The sequence below is a fragment of the Myotis myotis genome, unplaced genomic scaffold, assembly GCF_014108235.1.
Source record: "Myotis myotis isolate mMyoMyo1 unplaced genomic scaffold, mMyoMyo1.p scaffold_m19_p_12, whole genome shotgun sequence".
Classification (NCBI taxonomy): Eukaryota; Metazoa; Chordata; class Mammalia; order Chiroptera; family Vespertilionidae; genus Myotis; species Myotis myotis.
Genome location: NW_023416316.1, coordinates 55897800 through 55917757, shown reverse-complemented (window position 1 = coordinate 55917757; position 19958 = coordinate 55897800). Strand labels below are relative to the sequence as shown.

Genomic DNA, 19958 nt, shown 5'->3' with positions numbered 1-19958 from the left:
GTGCTCCAGCTGTTGTATTGTGTCCATTAGGTTGACTGGGGGGAGCCCCCTGCCCCATTTTATTAAAAATCCACAGTGTACTCCTGGATACATGTGTCATGACAAATGCTCAGTATTTTTGGACTTCATGCCCACAGGTCTTCCTAACATTTTGCACTTGCTTTCCCCTTTTTAACACCATATTTACATGTTGGTTCATTTTAGAATGGGCGGGGCTGCACATATGGGCAAAGGACATGAACATGAGTTTGATATGACTTTCATGCATGGGTTACTTTTCTTTCGATACTTCAGTCTGCAGTTGTGGAAAGACTTTAGACCATTCACACGGTATGAATCTTTGGTGATTGTTTTGGATGAGTGTGTTATGGAATATCCCATTTCAAGTCATTATAGGTGACTGTGTTTGAGAAAGCAGGGAAGGATGGGACTAAGACTTGAATTTCTCTTGTGGGTTGGGACTATAGTCATTATCTTCCTAGTTAGTGAGTGAAGCAAATTTTGAGCCATTCCCAGATCCAGCAAACCAGGCCCTATATAGCATTTATGAGCCATTGCCCCTCCTCAATATTAATTTAGGTGTTTTTGTTGTTCTTTGTTTTCTAAGCACTAGCATCCCTGTATAGAAAAACCATTTTGTGTGTTTCCTTGATATTGTAGGCTGAATAAATACACACCAACTATGAAAATAGTCACACACTGAATATCTAAAGAAAATGAAACTTGGGCACTTAATTAGTTCAGTATTTATATGCTTTCCCTTCTCTTTTGTTTGTCTGACGTACTAGTAAGGAAAGTCCTTGTATTTACTGAACGCTGCTTATTTTTGAATAAAGGACTCTGTGATATTGTATTCATTGGTACTTTCCATGATCTACAAATGTGACATAAAATGCCAAGTAACATGACTGTACTTGGCACAGGGTGCTAGTATGGAATCAATAAAAATGTCATTCATTCATTGAAAAATCGTTGAGCATCTCTCAGCTAAGCCAGAGAGTTCCTCTCCTTAAAAGGCTCATAATCAATTCACCATAACTAAAAAGTAACCCAATAATTATACTATGATGAGTTGTAAATTCTGACCAAGGAACCCAGAGGAGAGACACATTATGGAGCCTGGGGGGGGGGGGGGGGATGTATTGAGTGGTCTTTATTTTGAGGGCCAAATGGAAGGAAAACTTATTTTTAGCATCAGTTTTTAAGAATTTCTTGTTTTGGTTTTCTTTGTTTTAGGTTGTGATGTTTTAAAACATACGATAATCACCCATTCAGTTGTTACACTGAAAACCTGCATTTGCTCTGCATCCCTCCCTTGAGGACGGAATGAAAATGGCAAAGTGCTGCCTACGTGGCTTCTGCCCAGGGTGCAGGAAACACTGCCCTACTGAGCAGCAGCAATATAAACGTAGGTGTGATGGGAGGCTCTTGGCCTCCGTCCCTTAACTCTTCAACACCAGCACCGCATGTATGGGATGTTTCAGCCTAAAAAGCGGTTTCATAAAATAGGACGCATTTCCTCTCATCACATCCCTGAGGTAGACAGGGCAGGTATTGTTATCCCTCCTCTGGCTGTGTGTGTGTGTGTGTGTGTGTGTGTGTGTGTATACATGCTTTCCCCCCAATTTGTTTTTATTGTGGTAAAATACACATACCATAAACTTAACCATTTTTAAATGTACCCTTCAGAAGTATTAAATACGTTCATAATGTTGTGCAACCATCGCCACCATCCATCTCCATAACTCTTCACCTTGGAACTATGAAACTCTATACCCATTAAACAGTAGCTCCCCACTCCCCCTGTCCCCCAGCCCCTGACAGCCACCATTATATCCGTTTCTATGATTTGTATCCTTTCTCTGTTTGAGCAGATGAGGATACTTAGGCTCATAGAAGTGAGTGAAGGTTGCAACGCCACACTGCTTGCCAGTGCTGGGCTCACCTTGGTGGGAACCCAGCACGCTTTCTCCTAAATGACACTACTGCAGGGTGATGAAAAAAGATAAAAAACTATGCCGAAACCGGTTTGGCTCAGTGGATAGAGCGTCAGCCTGCGGACTGAGGGGTCCAAGGTTCGATTCCGGTCAAGGGCATGTACCTGGGCTGCGGGCACATCCCCAGTGGGAGATGTGCAGGAGGCGGCTGATCGATATTTCTCTCCCATCGATGTTTCTAACTCTCTATCTCTCTCCCTTCCTCTCTGTAAAATATCAATAAAATATATTAAAAAAAAAAAAACTAGACAGAAGATTTCTGTTAGTAATAAGAGAGTCCTCTAGTAGGGAAGGTTTTATATATATATATACTAGGGGCCCAGTGCACGAATTTGTGCACCTTGAGAGGAACTGTGGGCCGCAAGGCTGTGGTGGGCACAGGGACGGGTCTCGGCCCATCCTCCATGCCCCCGCCCAGCCCCCCTGGCCTTGGCCCCCGGACCCCTGTCAGCTGGCAGCCCCGCTCCTGCTGCTGCTGCTCCAACATGCTGATGGTGCTGGACCCATTTGCACCCGTTGACAGCGTGGAGTGATTGTGGCCAGTGCCAGCAGCAGGTGCAAGCGGCGGCTGCTGCCCTGATCGCCCCTCAGGAGCAGGGGGAGATGGAGAAGCCCTCAGGGGTGATCGGGCCAGCAGCCGCCACTCACACCCGCTGACGGCGGCAAGCGATCGGGCCCGGCAACGGGTTCAAGCAGGCCAGCATCGGCAGCAGGTGTGAGTGCCTGTGGGACCACGATGTGCAGGAGCAAAGAATTTTTAGTAACCACCAGAGGTTTGCCCCTGCTCATCTGCTCCACCATCTCGCCGCAGCTGATGCCCACCATGTTCAGTGCCCTGCTGCTTGTTTCCGATGCTCGCCATGTTCTGCGCGCGCCCCCCTGGTGGGCAGCGCACATCATAGCTACTGATTGTTCAGTTGTTTGATTGTTTGGTTCGGTTGTTCTTCTATTTGGTCTATTTGCATATTAGGGATATATATATATACTATATATATATATAGTATATATATATATATGTTTTTACTGACTTCAGAGAGAGGAAAGGGGAGGGAGAGAGAGAGAGAAGCATCAGTGATGAGAGAGAATCATTGATCGGCTCCCTCCTACATGCCCCCTACTGGGGATCAAGCCCGAAACCCTGGAACGTGCCCTTGACTGGAATCGCACCCAGAACCCTTCAGTCCACAGGCTGACGCTCTATCCATTGAGCAAAATCAGCTAGGGCTTTTTTTTTTAAATAAGAAAAAAACACAGTAAAGAAAAGCAGCAAAATGAAACGGGAGCTGTGCTTATCTCTTGCCAATCTAACATTCCTCTGATGTTTGTTTTGAATAATGTGAAGAGCGCAGTTTGCTTTGCCGAAGGAAAGAATTTGAAGGGACACAGGCTCTGGTTTAGTTTCCACTGTGTCAGGGATTTGCTGTGGCTGTGGGCAAGAGAAACAGCACCTGTTGGGATCGTTTCTTTTTTTCTGAAGAGACTGCAAGTTTACCCTCCATTTTCTTAGTGAGTGGGGTCTGAGACACACTATATTTTATACAAAATGTAATTTTATTCTTTCCAATTGTTCTCAGTTGCCTCTGGAACTCTCATCTCCATTGAGGATGGAAAAAAACATTGCCAATTAAAGATGACATCATCTGCTCAAATTTCAAACAGTCTCGTTTGGAGTGATTCAGGTTTTCTTGAAGGAGTGGCAGGGGCAAGTGCCCAGTCATGTAAACCGTTAATCTCTGCATCAGGCCCACGCCTCCCTTCTCTGAGGTTCCCTCTCCCTCTCCTCCTTTCCAGGTGGTGGTAGGTGCAGGAGGAAGTGGAGTGTGATGGAGCAGGATCTGGGTCTTGCTCTCTGATTGGTGGCTACATCCAGTTGTTTTTGCATTGCCCTCTGTCCTTGCTGCTGCTACATAGGACAAGGGTCTCAAGGTCTGGGCAGTTTTTACTACTAATGCTATTCCTGCTAAGTGTTAAAGTGTAGCACAGTATTTAGCAGACACAGCTGTAACTGGATGAGCTTGCCTGGAACCTAATAATTTAGCCAACTGCAAAGAAGAAATCAACATGTAATTAACCAAATCGTGGATATAAGCAATGGCTAAGCCTCCCTCGGGGCAGACAGAGATCTGGATGTGAATCCCCTTTAGTTGCTGCATAAAATACCTAATGATAACCATGTTTGTTCTTGAATAAAACACCCAGAGCAGCAAATCCATTGTGTTTGGCTCCACTGCCTCTGCCGCCCAGGCACCTGTGGTGGCTGGACTTGGTGTGTCCATGACCCTGAGGGCTTAGCATTCTCCACTGGCATTGGCGAGGCCAGTGACTGAGGTCCAGCGACCACTCATACGATCCCTGTTGCTGCCCTTTGCTACAGGGCCATCTAAGCTGTCTTTTAAAAACGTTTTCTTACTTTGCAGTAATTCCAAACGTAGCAAAAAGGTGTGAGAATAACAGAGGATTTAATGTGTACCCTTAATCCATTTTCAACATTTTGCCACATTTGCTTTATTATTCTCTCTGTATACACATCACATGTATTTTTCAGAGTCATTGGCAGTAGCAGCTCCAGAGAATGTGGTTTAGAAGGCTGAATTAGAGAGGGAAATGTCTGGAAGTAGCTTTCAAGTTCTTTCCTTTTCTCTGCTTTCCTCCAACTGTTCTTTCTTTCAAGCGAAACTTGTCCATTTCCTTGAACTCTTTCTTCTGTTGAATTGGCTTTAGTCTTTTCCTGGCTGTTGGCTTCTAGTTGCATTTCCAATCGTTGGTTGTCTTAGAACAGTGTGTCTAGAACATCAGAGAGTTCAGGGGGTTGGATTGACTAGACGAGAGTGAGGGCCAGTTCCTTCCAGTAAAAAATAAATCAGTGCTATCTGCCAGTTGCTCCTCTGTTTGTCCGTTTGTCCAGTCAATCGGTCAGTTAATCCACACAGTCTTGTTGGGAGTTTCCACTTGCAGGAGTGGTGAGAAACTGTTGGATTCCTTTCCCTTGATTCTGATAGCACTGGTGACAGGCCTGGATTGGAGTGACAGTCAGAGGTCCGTGGGGAGCACCTGCTAGTTTCTGGGCTCTTCTTGCTCTCCCAGCGGCAGCTGCAGCAGTCCCCTCTGCCTCTGATCAGTGGCCCTGAGGATGGCTATTTGAAGGAATTGCCCATTGGGCAGAATTTGGTCTGGTGAGCAATTTTCTTTAGTAAGAAAGACAAGCTAATGATATGGCCAATAATATTAAGCAATAAATTTCCTGAAAATCTGGTGGTGGTATCCACTGGAGTCCTATGTTCATAATGCTGGTGGACACTGTTCAGACTGTAGATTATATAAATGGTGCCTCTCATAGCATAACGGTTGGCCATCCCCTTAAAGAGAGATTTTAACTTTGATGAAAAGCTGGAAGGATATTGTCTTTTAATAATTCTTGAAATTTTTACTTCATTTTTTGCTTTTCAAAAAAAGCTAGCTTTTTATTGTGCAGGAACATAGCACATTGTGTTGAATTTATTAGGGAAATTAAATTTGAATTGATTCTGCTAATTATGACTTGAATGAGAGAAAAAGTATAAACAAAGACAGCTGTAAGTATTTCATTTGAAAATAGTTCTACCTCATGATTGAAAATTAGAGTAGTATAAAACACAAAAATAAAAAGACAAATCACCCAAGTAACAAATGGCCAAAGAACCTGCATAGGCATTTCTCCAAAGAAGACACACAAATGGCCAATAAGTACCTACACAGATGCTCAATATCATTAGTCCTTAGGCAAATGAAAGGCAAAACCATAATGAGATAACATTACCCACAGGAAGATGGACAATAACAAGTGTTGGCCAATATATGGAGAGATTGGGACTCTCATACATTACTGGTAGGGATGCAGCATCACCATGTCAGGACTTTTTTTGGTAACTCATATATCCACCAACAAATGAAACAATATACAAAATGTATTATATTCATACAATGAAATATTATTTGGCCATTAAAAAGAATGAAGTACTGATACATGTAGTAACATGGATGAATCTTAAAGCATTATGCTTAGTGAAAAAAGCCAGTTATAGCAAATGTGTAGATACAAAGGACTATGGGGAATGACCGCTAATGGATGAATTCAAGGTTTCTTTTGGGTGACAAAATACTTTAAAAATTAGATTGTGGTGATAGTTGTACACTGCTATCAATATGAGTATACTAATATTGATTGTATGCTTTACGTGGGTAAATTGCGTGGTCTGTGAATTATATCTCAATAAAGCTTTTTTAGAAACTTAAATAAATTAGAGCAGTAAATACAGGGCAAAATGAGGATATATTTTCCAACACTCATAACAGTAATTGAAATATGATGTTTTCGTTAGCACCTGTCAACCAAATAACATTTTTCACTAGCTAAAAATACATTTCTTCTAACATCTCAGTATAACATCTTGGTTATGCTCAGGAGTGGAACAGACAAGTCTTTCTATTTAAATGTTTAATAACTGCACTTACTTTGGCGGAACAGATCCTAAACCTGAAGCAATTTAAAGAACGTTTAGCATGGCTTCTTTTGCAAGGATGCATGTACTCCACTGCAGTGTTTCAGATATTAGAAACCGTTATTGAAGGAAATAAGACTTGAATAAATGTGTACAGATGTGAAAGTATAATATTGTAAAGATAGCAGTTCTCTGCAAAGTTTGCTAGAAATGTAATGAAGTCCCAGGAAACACCATGGCAGGACTTTTTTTGGTAACTCTATAAGAACTTACTCTAAAATTTATAACTAAGATTGAAGGTGAAATAATAGCAGTCCCCTCTCCACCCCCCGGAAAAAGAACATTTAATAAAGTACAGGGCTTGTTCCTTTGGCATATTAAGAAAGCCATGATAGTGAAAAGTGCGGAGAAAGCAGATTCATGGGTGGAACAAGAATGCCTGGAAACAGACGTGTGTACATATGGAAACTTGCCCTGTGTTACAGAGTTGCAGTGTTATTCAGTATGTCATCGTGTAAAAATTACACAACGAACAAATGTCAAAAATTTATTTATCAATCAGCAAGATGGTAAAAATGGTTCCAAAAATATTTGGGGAATGGAAGAAAGAATGTTGGAATAAGATTTGCTATATTATCTTACAAGGCAATAAAACCATAACCTTACCAGACTAATTATTTGGGTATTTACCAGAAAAAAATCTACAAGTTAACATATAATTTTACAGAGCATAGGCCTCAATCAGTAGTCATTAGCAAATCAAACAAAGGTATATCTTTGGGTGGGCCTGTTAGTGCTCCAACATGACATTGAAAGGACATTGGTTTTTCTTTTGTCTTATTTCCAAGCTAAGGAGTAGCTGAAGGATGACTTATTCATTGGTGTTGGGATAATTGCCTGTCCATGTGGGAAACAAATTAAGAAGCAGTAAAAGCAGTGAAAGCTCTCCCTTTTCTGCATAAAGGCAGAGAATAAATTCTTTTACTAGAGACAGACACCTATCAGCCCATAGAATCTGCAGTCAAACCTTATTAAAGCAATCCTTATATTCCTAGTTACTTCTTCACCATTTACTACTCCTAGCCCAACTCCTTGTCTTGTCAGTTATTCATAAACTTATTGTTTCTGTGTCTAACAGGTATAAAAGCTTCCTATTGTTCACTTCTTTGAGGCTTCATTCTCCTGTGAAAGCTCCCATGTACATGTAAAAATTCAATAAAATTTACATGCTTTTCTCTTGGTAAATTTATATAACCCGTCTTTGTCACTTTACTTTTCAGACCCAACCAGGGACCCTAAGAGGGTCAAAGAAAACTTTTTTCTCCTCTACTATAATATTCTATTTTAATCTATATATATAAAAGCCTAAGCAATTGTTATGACTGGCCGCTGTGATGTGCACTGACCACCAGGGGGCAGATGCTCAACGCAGGAGCTGCTCCTGGTGGTCATTGTGCTCCCACAGCCAACCTTCCCTGGCCAGCCAACCTCCCGCAGTCCCTCCCCCTGGCCAGCTGGCCCCGATCGTTGGCCAGGCTGAGGGACCCCACCCATGCATGAATTTGTGCACTGGGCCTCTAGTAAAATATAAAAATATATGTGTAGATTTACTTGGGAAAAGATATGCAAGGATATATACAAGACACAATGCTGTGTTTGGATGTAGAGCTGTGGGGGATGATTTCAGCTCATTTCTTTTGTGTGTGTGCACTAGAATAAAAAAAAATAAGTTTATTTTATTGGTGCTATATTTCAGGAATGTTCACCATGTAACTGAATAGTTTTTCTAAATTGCTAAGAAATGTAGATGCCCCGGCTGATGTTGCTCAGTTGGTTGGGTGTGGCCATGAAAGGTTGCCGGCTGGATCCCCAGTAGGGGGTGTGCAGGAAGCGGCCAATCCATGTTTCTCTCTCACATCAATGTTTCTCTCTCCCTTTCCCTTCCTCTCTCTCCAAAAATCAATTTAAAAAATCTTAAAAAAAAAAAAAGAAATGGAGTTGAGATTCAGTAAATAATTGAAGGACTTGTGTGTGTACTTAAGTTTATGTGAACGTTTCCTGTAAGACACCTCACTCTGCCTTCTTTATTAACAGGCCTTTTCGCACAGATATGGCAGCAAGCAGACCTCACTTGGCATCACTGGACGCAAAACAGGCCTCTGGACAGCACCGACCATCCAAAGTGAGCAGGTCAGAAAGGGTGCGAGCGTTCCTGGGGGGACCAGTCCTACCCTTCGGTAAACTGCAATGCTGAGTCAGAACAGGCTCTGTGTTTTATTGATCCGTGGGGAGAGGAGAGGCCCAGGCAGGTAGAGGGCCCATTTTACAAATTAGGAAGGAGGCTAAGGGACTCAGTGACTAGGTGTCACTGTTACATAAAAGCAGGAACAAAACGAAATTAAACTTCTGCGGCACAGCTCCCTTTGTGTCTTTGTTACCTCAAATTTTTTAAACCATTAATTTTTAAAAATATATTTTTTATTAATTTCAGAGAGAAAGGGAGAGGGAGAAAGAGATGGAAGCATCAATGATGAGAGGGATTAATTGATTGGCTGCCTCCTGCACACCCCCTACTGGGGATTGAGCCTGCAACACGGGCATGTGCCCTTGACCGGAATCAAACCTGGGACCCTTCAGTCTGCAGGCCGACGCTCTATCTACTGAGCCAAACTGGCTAGGGCAAACCATTAATTTTTAAATAAAATAATATAACCACATTGCCAAGCATCAGGGAAAATGGAGGAAGGGGAAACATAAACTGTAATTATGACTTTAATACAGACTGTTAGAATTTTGGTGTCTTTCATTCCAGTCTTTTCACTGGGCATGTGTTTCTTGAAATGGATATAACCAAAGAGTTTTCAGTCAGTATTATATTATGATTATTTTTCTAATAATGTTTTTCTTGTAACCTTGGCTTAAAGTGCATTTAAAAAAATGTTCATTGTAGAAAATTCAGGAAAAAAGAAAAATCATAAAGAATAAACCATGTATTACTATCACCATAGTACCATAACTATTTTTTAGGTGTATATTCTTTCTTTTCCCCCTTATATATAAAGATACTAACTTTTTTTTTTTTTTTTGCTTGATTGGTATTATATTGAATATACTGTTTAGTAACCTGCTTTTTAAAACTTAATCATGACATCCTTTCCTTTTCCTTAAGTATTTTATATAATATTACATTTCATTGCTAAGTTCTGTTCCTTTCCTGCCTATTCTGGAATTAACTAGTTGTTTCTTTTTAAACATGTAGGTTATTCCTTTATCAGTTATTTAAGGCAACTCTGTTAAAGCTGTTTTTTTAGACTTGGCTGGTGTGGTTCAGTGATTGAACATCGACCTATGGACCAGAAGGTCACAGTTCGATACCTGGTCAGGGTACATGCCAAGGTTGCGGGCTCAATCCCCAGTGTGGGACGTGCAGGAGGCAGCCAGTCGATGATTCTCTCATCATTGATGTTTTTCTACCTCTCCCTTCCTCTCTGAAATCAATAAAAAATATATTTTAAAAAAGTGCTTTTCATCTATCCTAGATGAAAAGGTTTATTAGACTAATTATACCACAGATCTTTAGCATTTTTGTATTTTGCATTTGAAATTTTTAGCTATTTATGAATGTGTTTATAATACTCAGTTTGTCAATGTAAGAAAAAGGTGCAATAATATGAGGGTTGAGGAATGGAGATGAACTTGAAAATAACTTGTAAGTATCTTAAGGCATTTATTTTTCACAATACTGTTTTGTTCCATATGTCTCTGTTCATGGAAATCTGAGCTTTCTTCAGAAGTATATGGCCCTCTTTCAGAGTTATCCTCTAATTTATCTGATAGTTTCCTAGGTTTCTATTACATCAACATTTATAATGCCGAGTTTGAAAGCGGTAATAAAATACTAAAAAAATTACCGAAGGCAGTACTAAATAAAGGGTATGGTGTTCAGAGAGAAAGCAAGAGTGAAGGAAAGTTACCCTTTTGTGCTTGGTTAACATGAAGTAGAAATAAGTAAGATCTGTGTGTGTTTCTGAGTTGAAAAGGGGTCAGAGGAGAAGAGGTTAAAGATATATAAAGGAAGTTCGGTCAGGATGGCGGAGTAGATAAATGTGTTTGCCTTCTCCCGCAAACACATCAAAATGACAACTAAATTGTAGAACAACACCCTTGAGAACCACCTGAAGACTGGCTGAACAGAACCCATAAACAAGGATATAAAGAAGCCAAGTTGAGGCTAGTAGGAGGGCTGGACACAAAACAGTCTGGTTCCACACCCAGGTGTGGCGGTTAAGAATCAGCCGGGCTATGTCAGTTGTTGAGGTTCCCCTGAGGAGCGAGGGGTTTCAGACCCACACTGGACTCTGCAGCCTGGGAAGAGGAGTCCCCACAACTTCTGGCTGTGAAAATCAGCAGGGATTTTGTGCATCCTGATAAGATGAAAAGTAGCTGGAGTCCCAGGCTTTCCTCATAAAGGGTCTGTGCGGGGCCTTACTCACTGGACTCCTTTGCTCTGAGCTCCAGCACTGGGGCAGCAGCTCGAAAAGTCCCAAGAACTGGAGGGGCAGCTTTCTCCCAGACAGAAGTGTTGGTAAAGCCAAAGCCATCTTGAAAAGAAGAACAAAGGTGGAGGTTTCATGCTGATATCAAAGTATCCTGTAGTAATTAAAACAGCATGGTATTGGCATAAAAACAGACACATAGATTAATGGAACAAAATGGAGAATCCAGAAACCCACGCCTATATGGTCAATTAATCTATGAAAAAGAAGGGAAGAATATGCAATGGGGTAAAGACAGCCTCTTCAATAAATGATGTTGGGAAAACTGGATAGTTTCATGTTAAAAAAAAGAAAGAAAGAAGTAAACGACTACCTTCTTACATGATATACTGCAAGAATAAACTTCAAGTGGATTTAATACTTAAATTTAAATGTAAGACCCAAAACCATAAAACTCCTAGAAGAAAACATAGACAGTAAAATATCTGGCATGGCTCTTAGTAATATTTTTTTGGATATGTCTCCTTAGGCAAAGGAAACAAAAGGAAATATAAACAAATGTGGGACTATATCAAACTAAAAGGGTTTTTGCACAACAAAGGAAACCATCAACAAGCTGAAAGACTACCTACTGAATGGGAGAAGATATTCACCAAAGATACAGCTAATGGTGCTTAATATCCAAATATGTAAGAAACTGATATAACATAATACCCAAAAACAAACAATCCAATTAAAAAACAGGCAGAGGATCTAAATAGACATGTCTCCAAAGAGGACATACAGATGGTGAATAGACATATGAAAAGATGCTCTATGTCATTAATCATCAGAGAAATGCAAATTAAAGCCACATAGAAAGGAACTCCTACCATTTGCAACAGCATGGATGGTCCTGGAGAGCATTATGCTAAGCGAAATAAGTCAGTCAGAGAAAGATAAATATCACATGATCTCACTCATTTGTGGACTATAATGAACAACATAAACTGATGAACAAAAACAGATCCAGAGACAGAGAAGCATCGATCAGATGCTCAAACCTCAGAGGGAAGGTAGGGGAGGGTGGGAGTAAGGGGGAGAGATCAACCATAGGACTTGTATCCATGCATATAAGCCCAACCAATGGAAACAGACACCAGGGGGGTGAGGGCATGAGCGGGGGTAAGTAGGCAATGGGGGGGGGATAAGGACACATATGTAATACCTTAATCAATAAATAAAGAAAAAAAAAGCCACAATGAAATATCACTTCACACCTGACAGAATGGCTATCGTCAATAAATCAACAAACAACAATGTTGGGGAGGATGTTGAGAAAAGGGAACCCTCATGCACTGCTGGTGGGAATGCAGACTGGTGCAGCCACAGTGGAAAGCAGTATGGAGTTACCTCAAAAAATTAAAAATAGGACTAACATATGACTCAGCATTCCCACTTCTAGGTATTTATCCAAAAAAATCCAAAACACTACTATGAAAAGATATATGCACCCTTATGTTCACTGCAGCATTATTTACAATAGCCAAGATACAGAAGCAATCCATCGATGGACAATTGGATAAAGTGGATTGAATGATGCCCACCCACACTGCGGAGGGCCATCTGCTTTACTCAGTTCACCAATTCAACAGCTAGTCTCTTCTAGAAACACCCTTCACAGACACATCCAGAAATAGTGTCTTACCATCTGTCTGGACATCCCTTTAGTCCAGTCAAGTTGACACATAAAATTAACCATCACAAATTTTCAGCTCTTCAGCTACCCCTCCACCAAGAACTTGTCTCATTTCAGCACCACCTTCAAGCTCTAGGCATAAGGAATTCTGTGTTCCTACCCAGATCAGCTTTACCTAACCACCCACCCACCAGCTCAACAATATTGAATGAGTATGTACTATGTTCTAGATCTCACTGAAGATGCTGGTGGCACAGCAGTTACTAGAACAACCTCCTTGCTTTTGTGTTCTAGAGCAGGAAGATAGACAAAGACAAGCATGTCCAAAGTGCTGCATGGGACACTGGGGATGGGAATGAGTGGTGTGGAGTGAAAAAACAGTGAGACAGTATGGGTGGGGTCACTGAGGCAGTTCTGAGTTGATGCTTCTTGAGCTAAGGTCTGAATAACAGGAAGGAACCAGCCATGAGAAGTTTTAGAGGCAGAGGACCGTTTCCTGTAGAACCTTCAGAACCCATTTTTGGTAGATGAGTAACTGGTAAGATTTTGTTTTCATGCTTGAAAGAATGAATTTGGAGAGGTTGGAGGCATGGAAATTCAACATGAAGTACTTTGAAATAAATTGTACTACTCATTTGCTTACCGAAATATTTCTATCAATAATTAATTAACAGATAATTTTCAAATAGTGTATAATCATGACTCTCATAGAGATACAAAAATCACCACATTTGAAAGACTTTACTTAACTCATTAATCAATGAAGGAACTACCAGCCGTGGGCAAACTACGGCCTGCGGGCTCCGGCCCGTTTGAAGTGAATAAAACTATTGAAAAAAAAGACTGTACCCTTTTATGTAATGATGTCTACTTTGAATTTATATTAGTTCACACAAACACTCCATCCATGCTTTTGTTCCGGCCCTCCGGTCCAGTTTAAGAACCCATTGTGGACCTCGAGTCAAAAAGTTTGCCCACCCCTGAACTAGGCAGATGTTATAGCAGATTCAAAGGAGAAATGAAGACAGCACAAATTTATATGGACTAAAAAGTGTTGAAATGAATGTGTAAATTCAAGAACAACTAGCTTCTTTCACGCTGGAGGGAAGTCAGTTGAACCTCTACTGGCTGGGACTAAAGTGATATGTCTATAGATAACAAATAGTTTGCATTGCTATCAGTTACTTAACAATTCACAGAGTTGTAAGAAAACTACCATAAAATCAAAAGCAAGTAACTAGGAGGGGTCTCCCTTAGACAGTTCAGTTTTCCACTGAAGCACATTTCTCCCCTTTATATAGCCAAACGAAAACAAATAACCTTGGCCTCGCCCATGAAAAAAGTTAGTTCCTCTACTTGTGGTGGAGTGATGGTGGTGGTGGTGGTGGTGGGGGCATAACTATCATTTATTCACTGCTCGCAATTAGCCATATTGGTCATAAACTCCATCCTCACCATGGCCCCATGAAGTAGGGTGTGGTGTCCCATTTTACAGATGAGAAAGCTCCCAGAGGTTCAAGACACTGCTAGTAAGTGGCAGAGGTAGAATTTTAGCCTATCTGTATGCAAAGTACGTGTACACACACACACACTCCCTGAGACAACTTGCTAATAGTAAAAACTATAGAAATTATATATATATTTTTCTTGATCTTTAGGTCATCATCAACCAAGATAGATCTCAAGAATGGCCTGGAAGAATGTGAAGTGGCACTGAAATTATTTCTGAATAACAAATTTAAAGATGCCTTAGAATTGCTTCAACCATGGTAATTAACTTTATTTCTTTTAGGTAAAATATATTTTTTCACATGTTTTTGATGACATTCATGTCTTTTATGCCATACTTGTCAGTTAATTTATTTGTGTTTCCACCTAAATATTTGAGACCTCTTAATATCCAGTTAAGAAATGTGTCTTTTCAACTTTATTCAGTAGAAAATTTCTGATTTTTTCTCATCCTTTAATTTCTATATTTGTTTAAATAGTGTCATTTATGTAGTTTTATAGAGCTCCATTTTGCTTTTGTCAGTGAACTATTTTTATGGATGTTCCTCTTAACCTTAAATATAATTGAGAAGAGTTTCCTTTGAATTGGGAAAGGGAAGAACTAGAAATGCTTATCTCAAGTGCTAACATTTAAAATGATATAAATATTATAGGGACTCCCTGCTTATGTGATAAACTTGGGTTAAACAACTTAATTTCAGTTAATAGTACCTGTTAATTTTTCCCCCTCTGTGCTCAGCCTTCTTATTAGGCCTCACTTTGACCACAGTCCCCAGCCCCGTGGTGTAACTATAGCTTGACAGGAATGCTTACTCTCACATTGTTTCTTCAGACACAGTCACTTCCTTGGATTAAGCATAGACCTCATAATTTTCTAGAAGCTTAGCTGGGCACAAAAGTGGGAATCTTATTCTTTTGAGCCATCAGTGGGGTGATGTGATTCTTGTCCTTGACCTTGAATCTTAGAAATGGATTTACCTACTGAGAAACTGTGAAGGCAATTCTATTCAGATTTAGATGATCTTGATCAATTAGCATTTCAGAGGTTAGGAATATATGTTAAAGCTAGAGGCCCGGTGCATGAAATTTGTGCAAGAGGCTTGGCCCTTGCAGCCCCGGCTTTATCCAGAAGGTCATCCAGAAGGACGTCTGGAAGGTCATTTAGCTTTCCAGTCTAATTAGCATATTACGCTTTTATTATTATAGATAGATAGTGAAGCCTGTAGCCTATAGAAATTGTCCAGTGCTGTCTCCATTGCTTTTCTTGCAACCTCTACCTTGCCTGTCTCCTACTTTTTCGCCCAATGACTTCTCCATCTCTCTATCTTGTGTCTCTACCTTTCCCTGTCTTTTCTCTGTCTGTATTTTTTTTCTTTGTCTCTCCTCTCTCAGCCTGCCTGACCGTCTCCTTCTTTTTCAGTAAAACACGTCTCCTTTTTTTCCTTTGCCACTGAAATCAGCTGGACATAACATGGAATGAAAAGAAATGATTTAGTATTGTATTTAATGGAGCTATAGATTCTCTGATCTTGTTTTTCCTACTTGAATACTTTTTTTCCTCTTGGAGGACCTTCCGGTTTAAATATGAGGTTTAAAACCCCAGTTACTGATTAACTGTGGGCTGCTCTTATTCCTTGTGGTCCTTTTGAACAACCAGTGCCCTCAGTGTTCAGGACAAGCTGCAAATTACCGAAGGATGTTTAGACTATTTCCGTGGGGGAAGAGAATAAAGTGGCTGGCACTTGTTTTGCACAGCAGCAGGCTGTTGTGATAATATTTGAATTAAAGCCAGAATCGTGCATTGATATTTTACATCTTATAAATAATTAACGTAATTTAAGAAGTTTTAAGAAAAGTGATGGTGAGGTTTTTTCACAGCTTGAGAATCTGGGGTGTCTGCCATACATCAGGACTAACTGACCTTCCTAAGAATCTAAGTGATTCTCACTGGTAATGTGAATTATCAAGAACTTTAATCAGGAATCTCAGATAATGGGATTAGATTAGAGATGGAGTTTAAAATGTGCTTTTGTCTGCCTACCTAACTTTATTGCAAAAATGTTGCCTCTGGCTGGGAGAGGAAAGGGGACAGTTTTTTGTTGTTGTTGTTCATCTTCACTCGAGGATATTTTTCCATTGATTTTTTAGGGAAGAAAGAGGGAAAGACAGAGAGAAACATTGGTGTGAGAGAAACACATTGATTGGCTGCCTCCTACACAAGCCCTGACCAGGGCCTAGGGCAGGGAGAAGCCTGCAACCAAGGTATATACCCTTGGCCAGAATCAAACCCAGGATCCTTTGATCCTTTGGCTGATGCTCTTATCCACTAAGCAAAACCAGCTAGGGCAGAGAGGGGACAATTTTTTTAAAATATATTTCTTATTGATTTTTTTACAGAGAGGAAGGGAGAGGGATAGAGAGTTAGAAACATCGATGAGAGAGAAACATCGATTCAGCTGCCTCCTGCACACTCCCTACTGGGGATGTGCCCGCAACCAAGGTACATGCCCTTGACCGGAATCGAACCTGGGACCCTTCAGTCCGCAGGCCGACGCTCTATCCACTGAGCCAAACCGGTTAGGGCAGAGAGGGGACAATTTTTAATGAGTCTTTATCTTTCAAAAAATACCAGAATCCGTCACAAAATATATTTCTAGTGGCTTTTATTGTAGCACTGATATCAGAGCTAAAGGCAGCACACTGCCCTTGGTTCAACTGGGGAAAAGCAGTTTGCTTTGAAATGTTTTCTAGAAAATGAACCTGCAGGCTGCCCCCTTGTGCTGAAACAGGGAAAAGCATCTCGACTCTTTTTCTTTCAGCCTGCAGTGTTCTGTGCTGCCTGTGTGAGCTTAAATCGTTAAATCCTTGATACGGGAGTGTTTTAGGGCCCGTCTTTTATAGTTCCTATGCTTTCAGGGACTGTGGCAAAGGAGTAAAGATTATCACTGTGACAGTCAAGACATGCATGTATTAGGATTTCTCATGATGACTATCAGACTAGACCTGAATGCTTTCCAGTTTGAATTGAAATGTGCTATTTCCCTGTGTTGCCCCCAGGGCTAAGGACAGCATGTACCATGCCTTGGGCTACAGTACCATTGTGGTATTGCAGGCCATCATGACCTTCGAGCAACAGGACATCCAAAATGGCATTTCTGCCATGAGGGACGCCTTGCAAACCTGCCAAAAGTATGAACTCAGTAATTACATGCTTGAGATATGACTATAAACCTATATGTCTGTGTGATCAAATGAATGCGGTTTGCCTGACTGAGAGCTGTTGGAAGTTGGCCACAGTTGTAAGAAAAGGACTTGCGCTTCAAAGCTTTCTTGGCCTCATGTAGTTTTATGTAATAGGGACCAAAATCCCTATTAGGAATTAGAGTACGCTTCTCATTTGGCCAAACGAGAGGCATTTGTGGTAACTTGAAGTGCCCAGCAGGGCTGAGATTTCAGTGGGGTTAGCAGCAAGCAGCTCCAGGGTCTCCCTGTGGTGAGTTTACGTACCGCAACCCGAACCAGGCCAAGCAAGCCACATTCTTCTCTTTGTAGGGGATGCTGCCAATTCAGAAAGGCATGTTTTATTTGCTTACAAAGAATGTAGTTGAACACTTTGGTTGGTGAAAATGAGATGGGTTTCCAATTTTATTTTAATCTTTGCTCTGTGTCCATAGGAAGACCCTGGCAAAAGCTGTTAGCTAGCATTGGTGAATTTTAACCCTGGTGGAATTACATACTCCCTAATTTTGTGGCAAGCCCTGCACATGAAGAGAGAGCTTTCAGATATTGCACTCTTAAGTTCAGTCTTCATCTGTGGCGAGTTTTGCCACAGAAATGCTGAGTTCAGCCACAGATCTGGGGAGGTGCTTGGCGGGTTGGGGTCACTGTTTTGTGCGGGTCTGTCCACTCACGTGTTCAGCGAGCAGGGGTTGAGCACCCCCGCATGCTAGCCCGGTGCTGGGAGGTGGGGCTGCAGTGCTGACCAGGGTGGTCTCTGCCCTGGGGACGGTAGTGTTGAGCTCTGCCTGCCTTCATGACTCTCTGGTGTGACTGTGACTGAAGTGAACGTCGAGTGAAAATGAGCTCGGGCTAATTTCTTGTTACTTCTTCTTCCTCTTTCCTTCCCTGCTGCTTACTCTATGCAGATATAGGAGAAAAAGCACGGTTGTAGAATCTTTCTCAAGTCTTCTTTCTAGAGGATCATTGGAACAGATGACCGAAGGTAAGAGTCATTTAAAAGATTATGTTTTTTCCTTCCTTTGAAAATCAAAACAGGATCATGCCCGTAAGAGCCAATACTTAAACATATCATATAAAGTAGATGGAATGTCTTTTTTCTCTTCCCTATCATACCTTCCAGAAGTAACTACTGGTAGGAGTTGGTTTTGAAGCCTTTCAGACTTTTCTGTATATATATATATAAATATACACAAGGTAGATGTGGGGTGTTTGTAGTTGTTCAAGTATTAATCATTTTTGCAAGCATAGAATTATATAATATACCAGTATATATTGTTATTTATAATGTTATTTTTTGGGATATTGATGTTTTCCCATGTCAGCATATATAACTTGTATTTCATTCTGTTTAATAGTTATGTAGTACTCCACTGGATGGGGTACTGTAAATTACTTGGTTTTATCTAGTGAATTACAGTTGAATTGTTTTTATTTTTCCACTATTACAAATGATGCTGTCCTAAAATTCTTTTTTAAAAAAATCCTCACCCGAGCGTATGTTTTTATTTATTTTAGAGAGAGAGAGAGGGAGGGAGAGACAGAGAAACATTGATGTGAGAGAGAAACATCAATCAGTTGCCACAGGGATCAAACCCACAGCCTGGGCATGTGCCCTGACTGGGAATCAAACCTGCTACATTTAGGTGGATGGGACGATGCTCCAGCCAACTGAGCCACCGGCTGGAGCGTGTCCTAAAATTCTAGAACCTATGTCTTCATACGTTTTTGTAAGCGTTTCAGAGGGTAAAGTCCTAAAAGTGAAATGACTGGGACTTAGGATTTGAAAGTTGTTAATATTTATAGATGCTACCTATGTTTTCTACAAAGAGTTGGGTCAGTTTATATTTTTACCATCCATGTATGAGAGTTGCTATTTTTCTGCAAGCTATTAAATTGTTTTCAAGGTTAAAAGGAGTAATTCTGATATCTTAAAAAAAAAACATATTGATTTTGTTTCACAATATGGACGATGTTTGGTTTGTGAATATTTAGGAAATATTCGAGAATCCGGGAATGGCCATGGCACTTTGATTAGTTGGAGAGGGAAAGGAATGACTGTTTTTGTTGTCAGTTCCTTTATGTTCCCACTGAGATGAGGGCAGAAGGTCCCTGATCAGCTCTGTTTTATAAGTGTGACACTCTAGTCAGAATTGTTTCTAAGAAAAGAACACCCAGATGCCCTGCAGAGGAGAAAATCATGTTCTTCAGACGTGGCCAGCCTAGAGTAAAGCTCTGCCATCCAAGGAGAATTTGTGCACGTGTCGTCAGTGTCAAACTGACTCCCTGGAAGAGGTAACTCCAATAGTGGAAGTGGCTGTGGCTGATTAAGGCCAGAACTATTCTGTCGGAGTCATGCCTGGTCTTTACATGTATGTCAGGCACAGTTTTTTATTTATTTTTATTATTTTTTGTTAATCCTCACCTGAGCGTATTTTTCCATTGATTTTTAGAGAGAGTGAGGGGGAGATAGAGAGAAACATGGGTGTGAGAGAGGCACATCTATTGGTTGCCTCCCACACATGTCCTGAGCAGGATCTGTAATTGAGCCTGCAACTGAGGT

General features: G+C 40.8%; 1 protein-coding gene across 5 annotated transcripts in view; it reads left to right on the top strand.

Annotated features, from left to right (window-relative positions):
• Window positions 1-19958, top strand: part of TTC39B (tetratricopeptide repeat domain 39B) — a 118905-nt gene that overhangs the window by 55344 nt on the left and 43603 nt on the right. For 3 of the 5 annotated variants that reach the window (XM_036331194.1, XM_036331190.1, XM_036331193.1), the window contains 4 exons: window positions 8570-8665; window positions 14308-14418; window positions 17216-17347; window positions 18304-18380. In XM_036331194.1, coding sequence (XP_036187087.1) covers window positions 8586-8665; window positions 14308-14418; window positions 17216-17347; window positions 18304-18380 — 400 coding nt within the window. In that variant the 5' untranslated portion in view covers window positions 8570-8585. The remainder of the gene's footprint in view (window positions 1-8569; window positions 8666-14307; window positions 14419-17215; window positions 17348-18303; window positions 18381-19958) is intronic. The other 2 variants (XM_036331191.1, XM_036331192.1) reach the window with 1 other exon arrangement.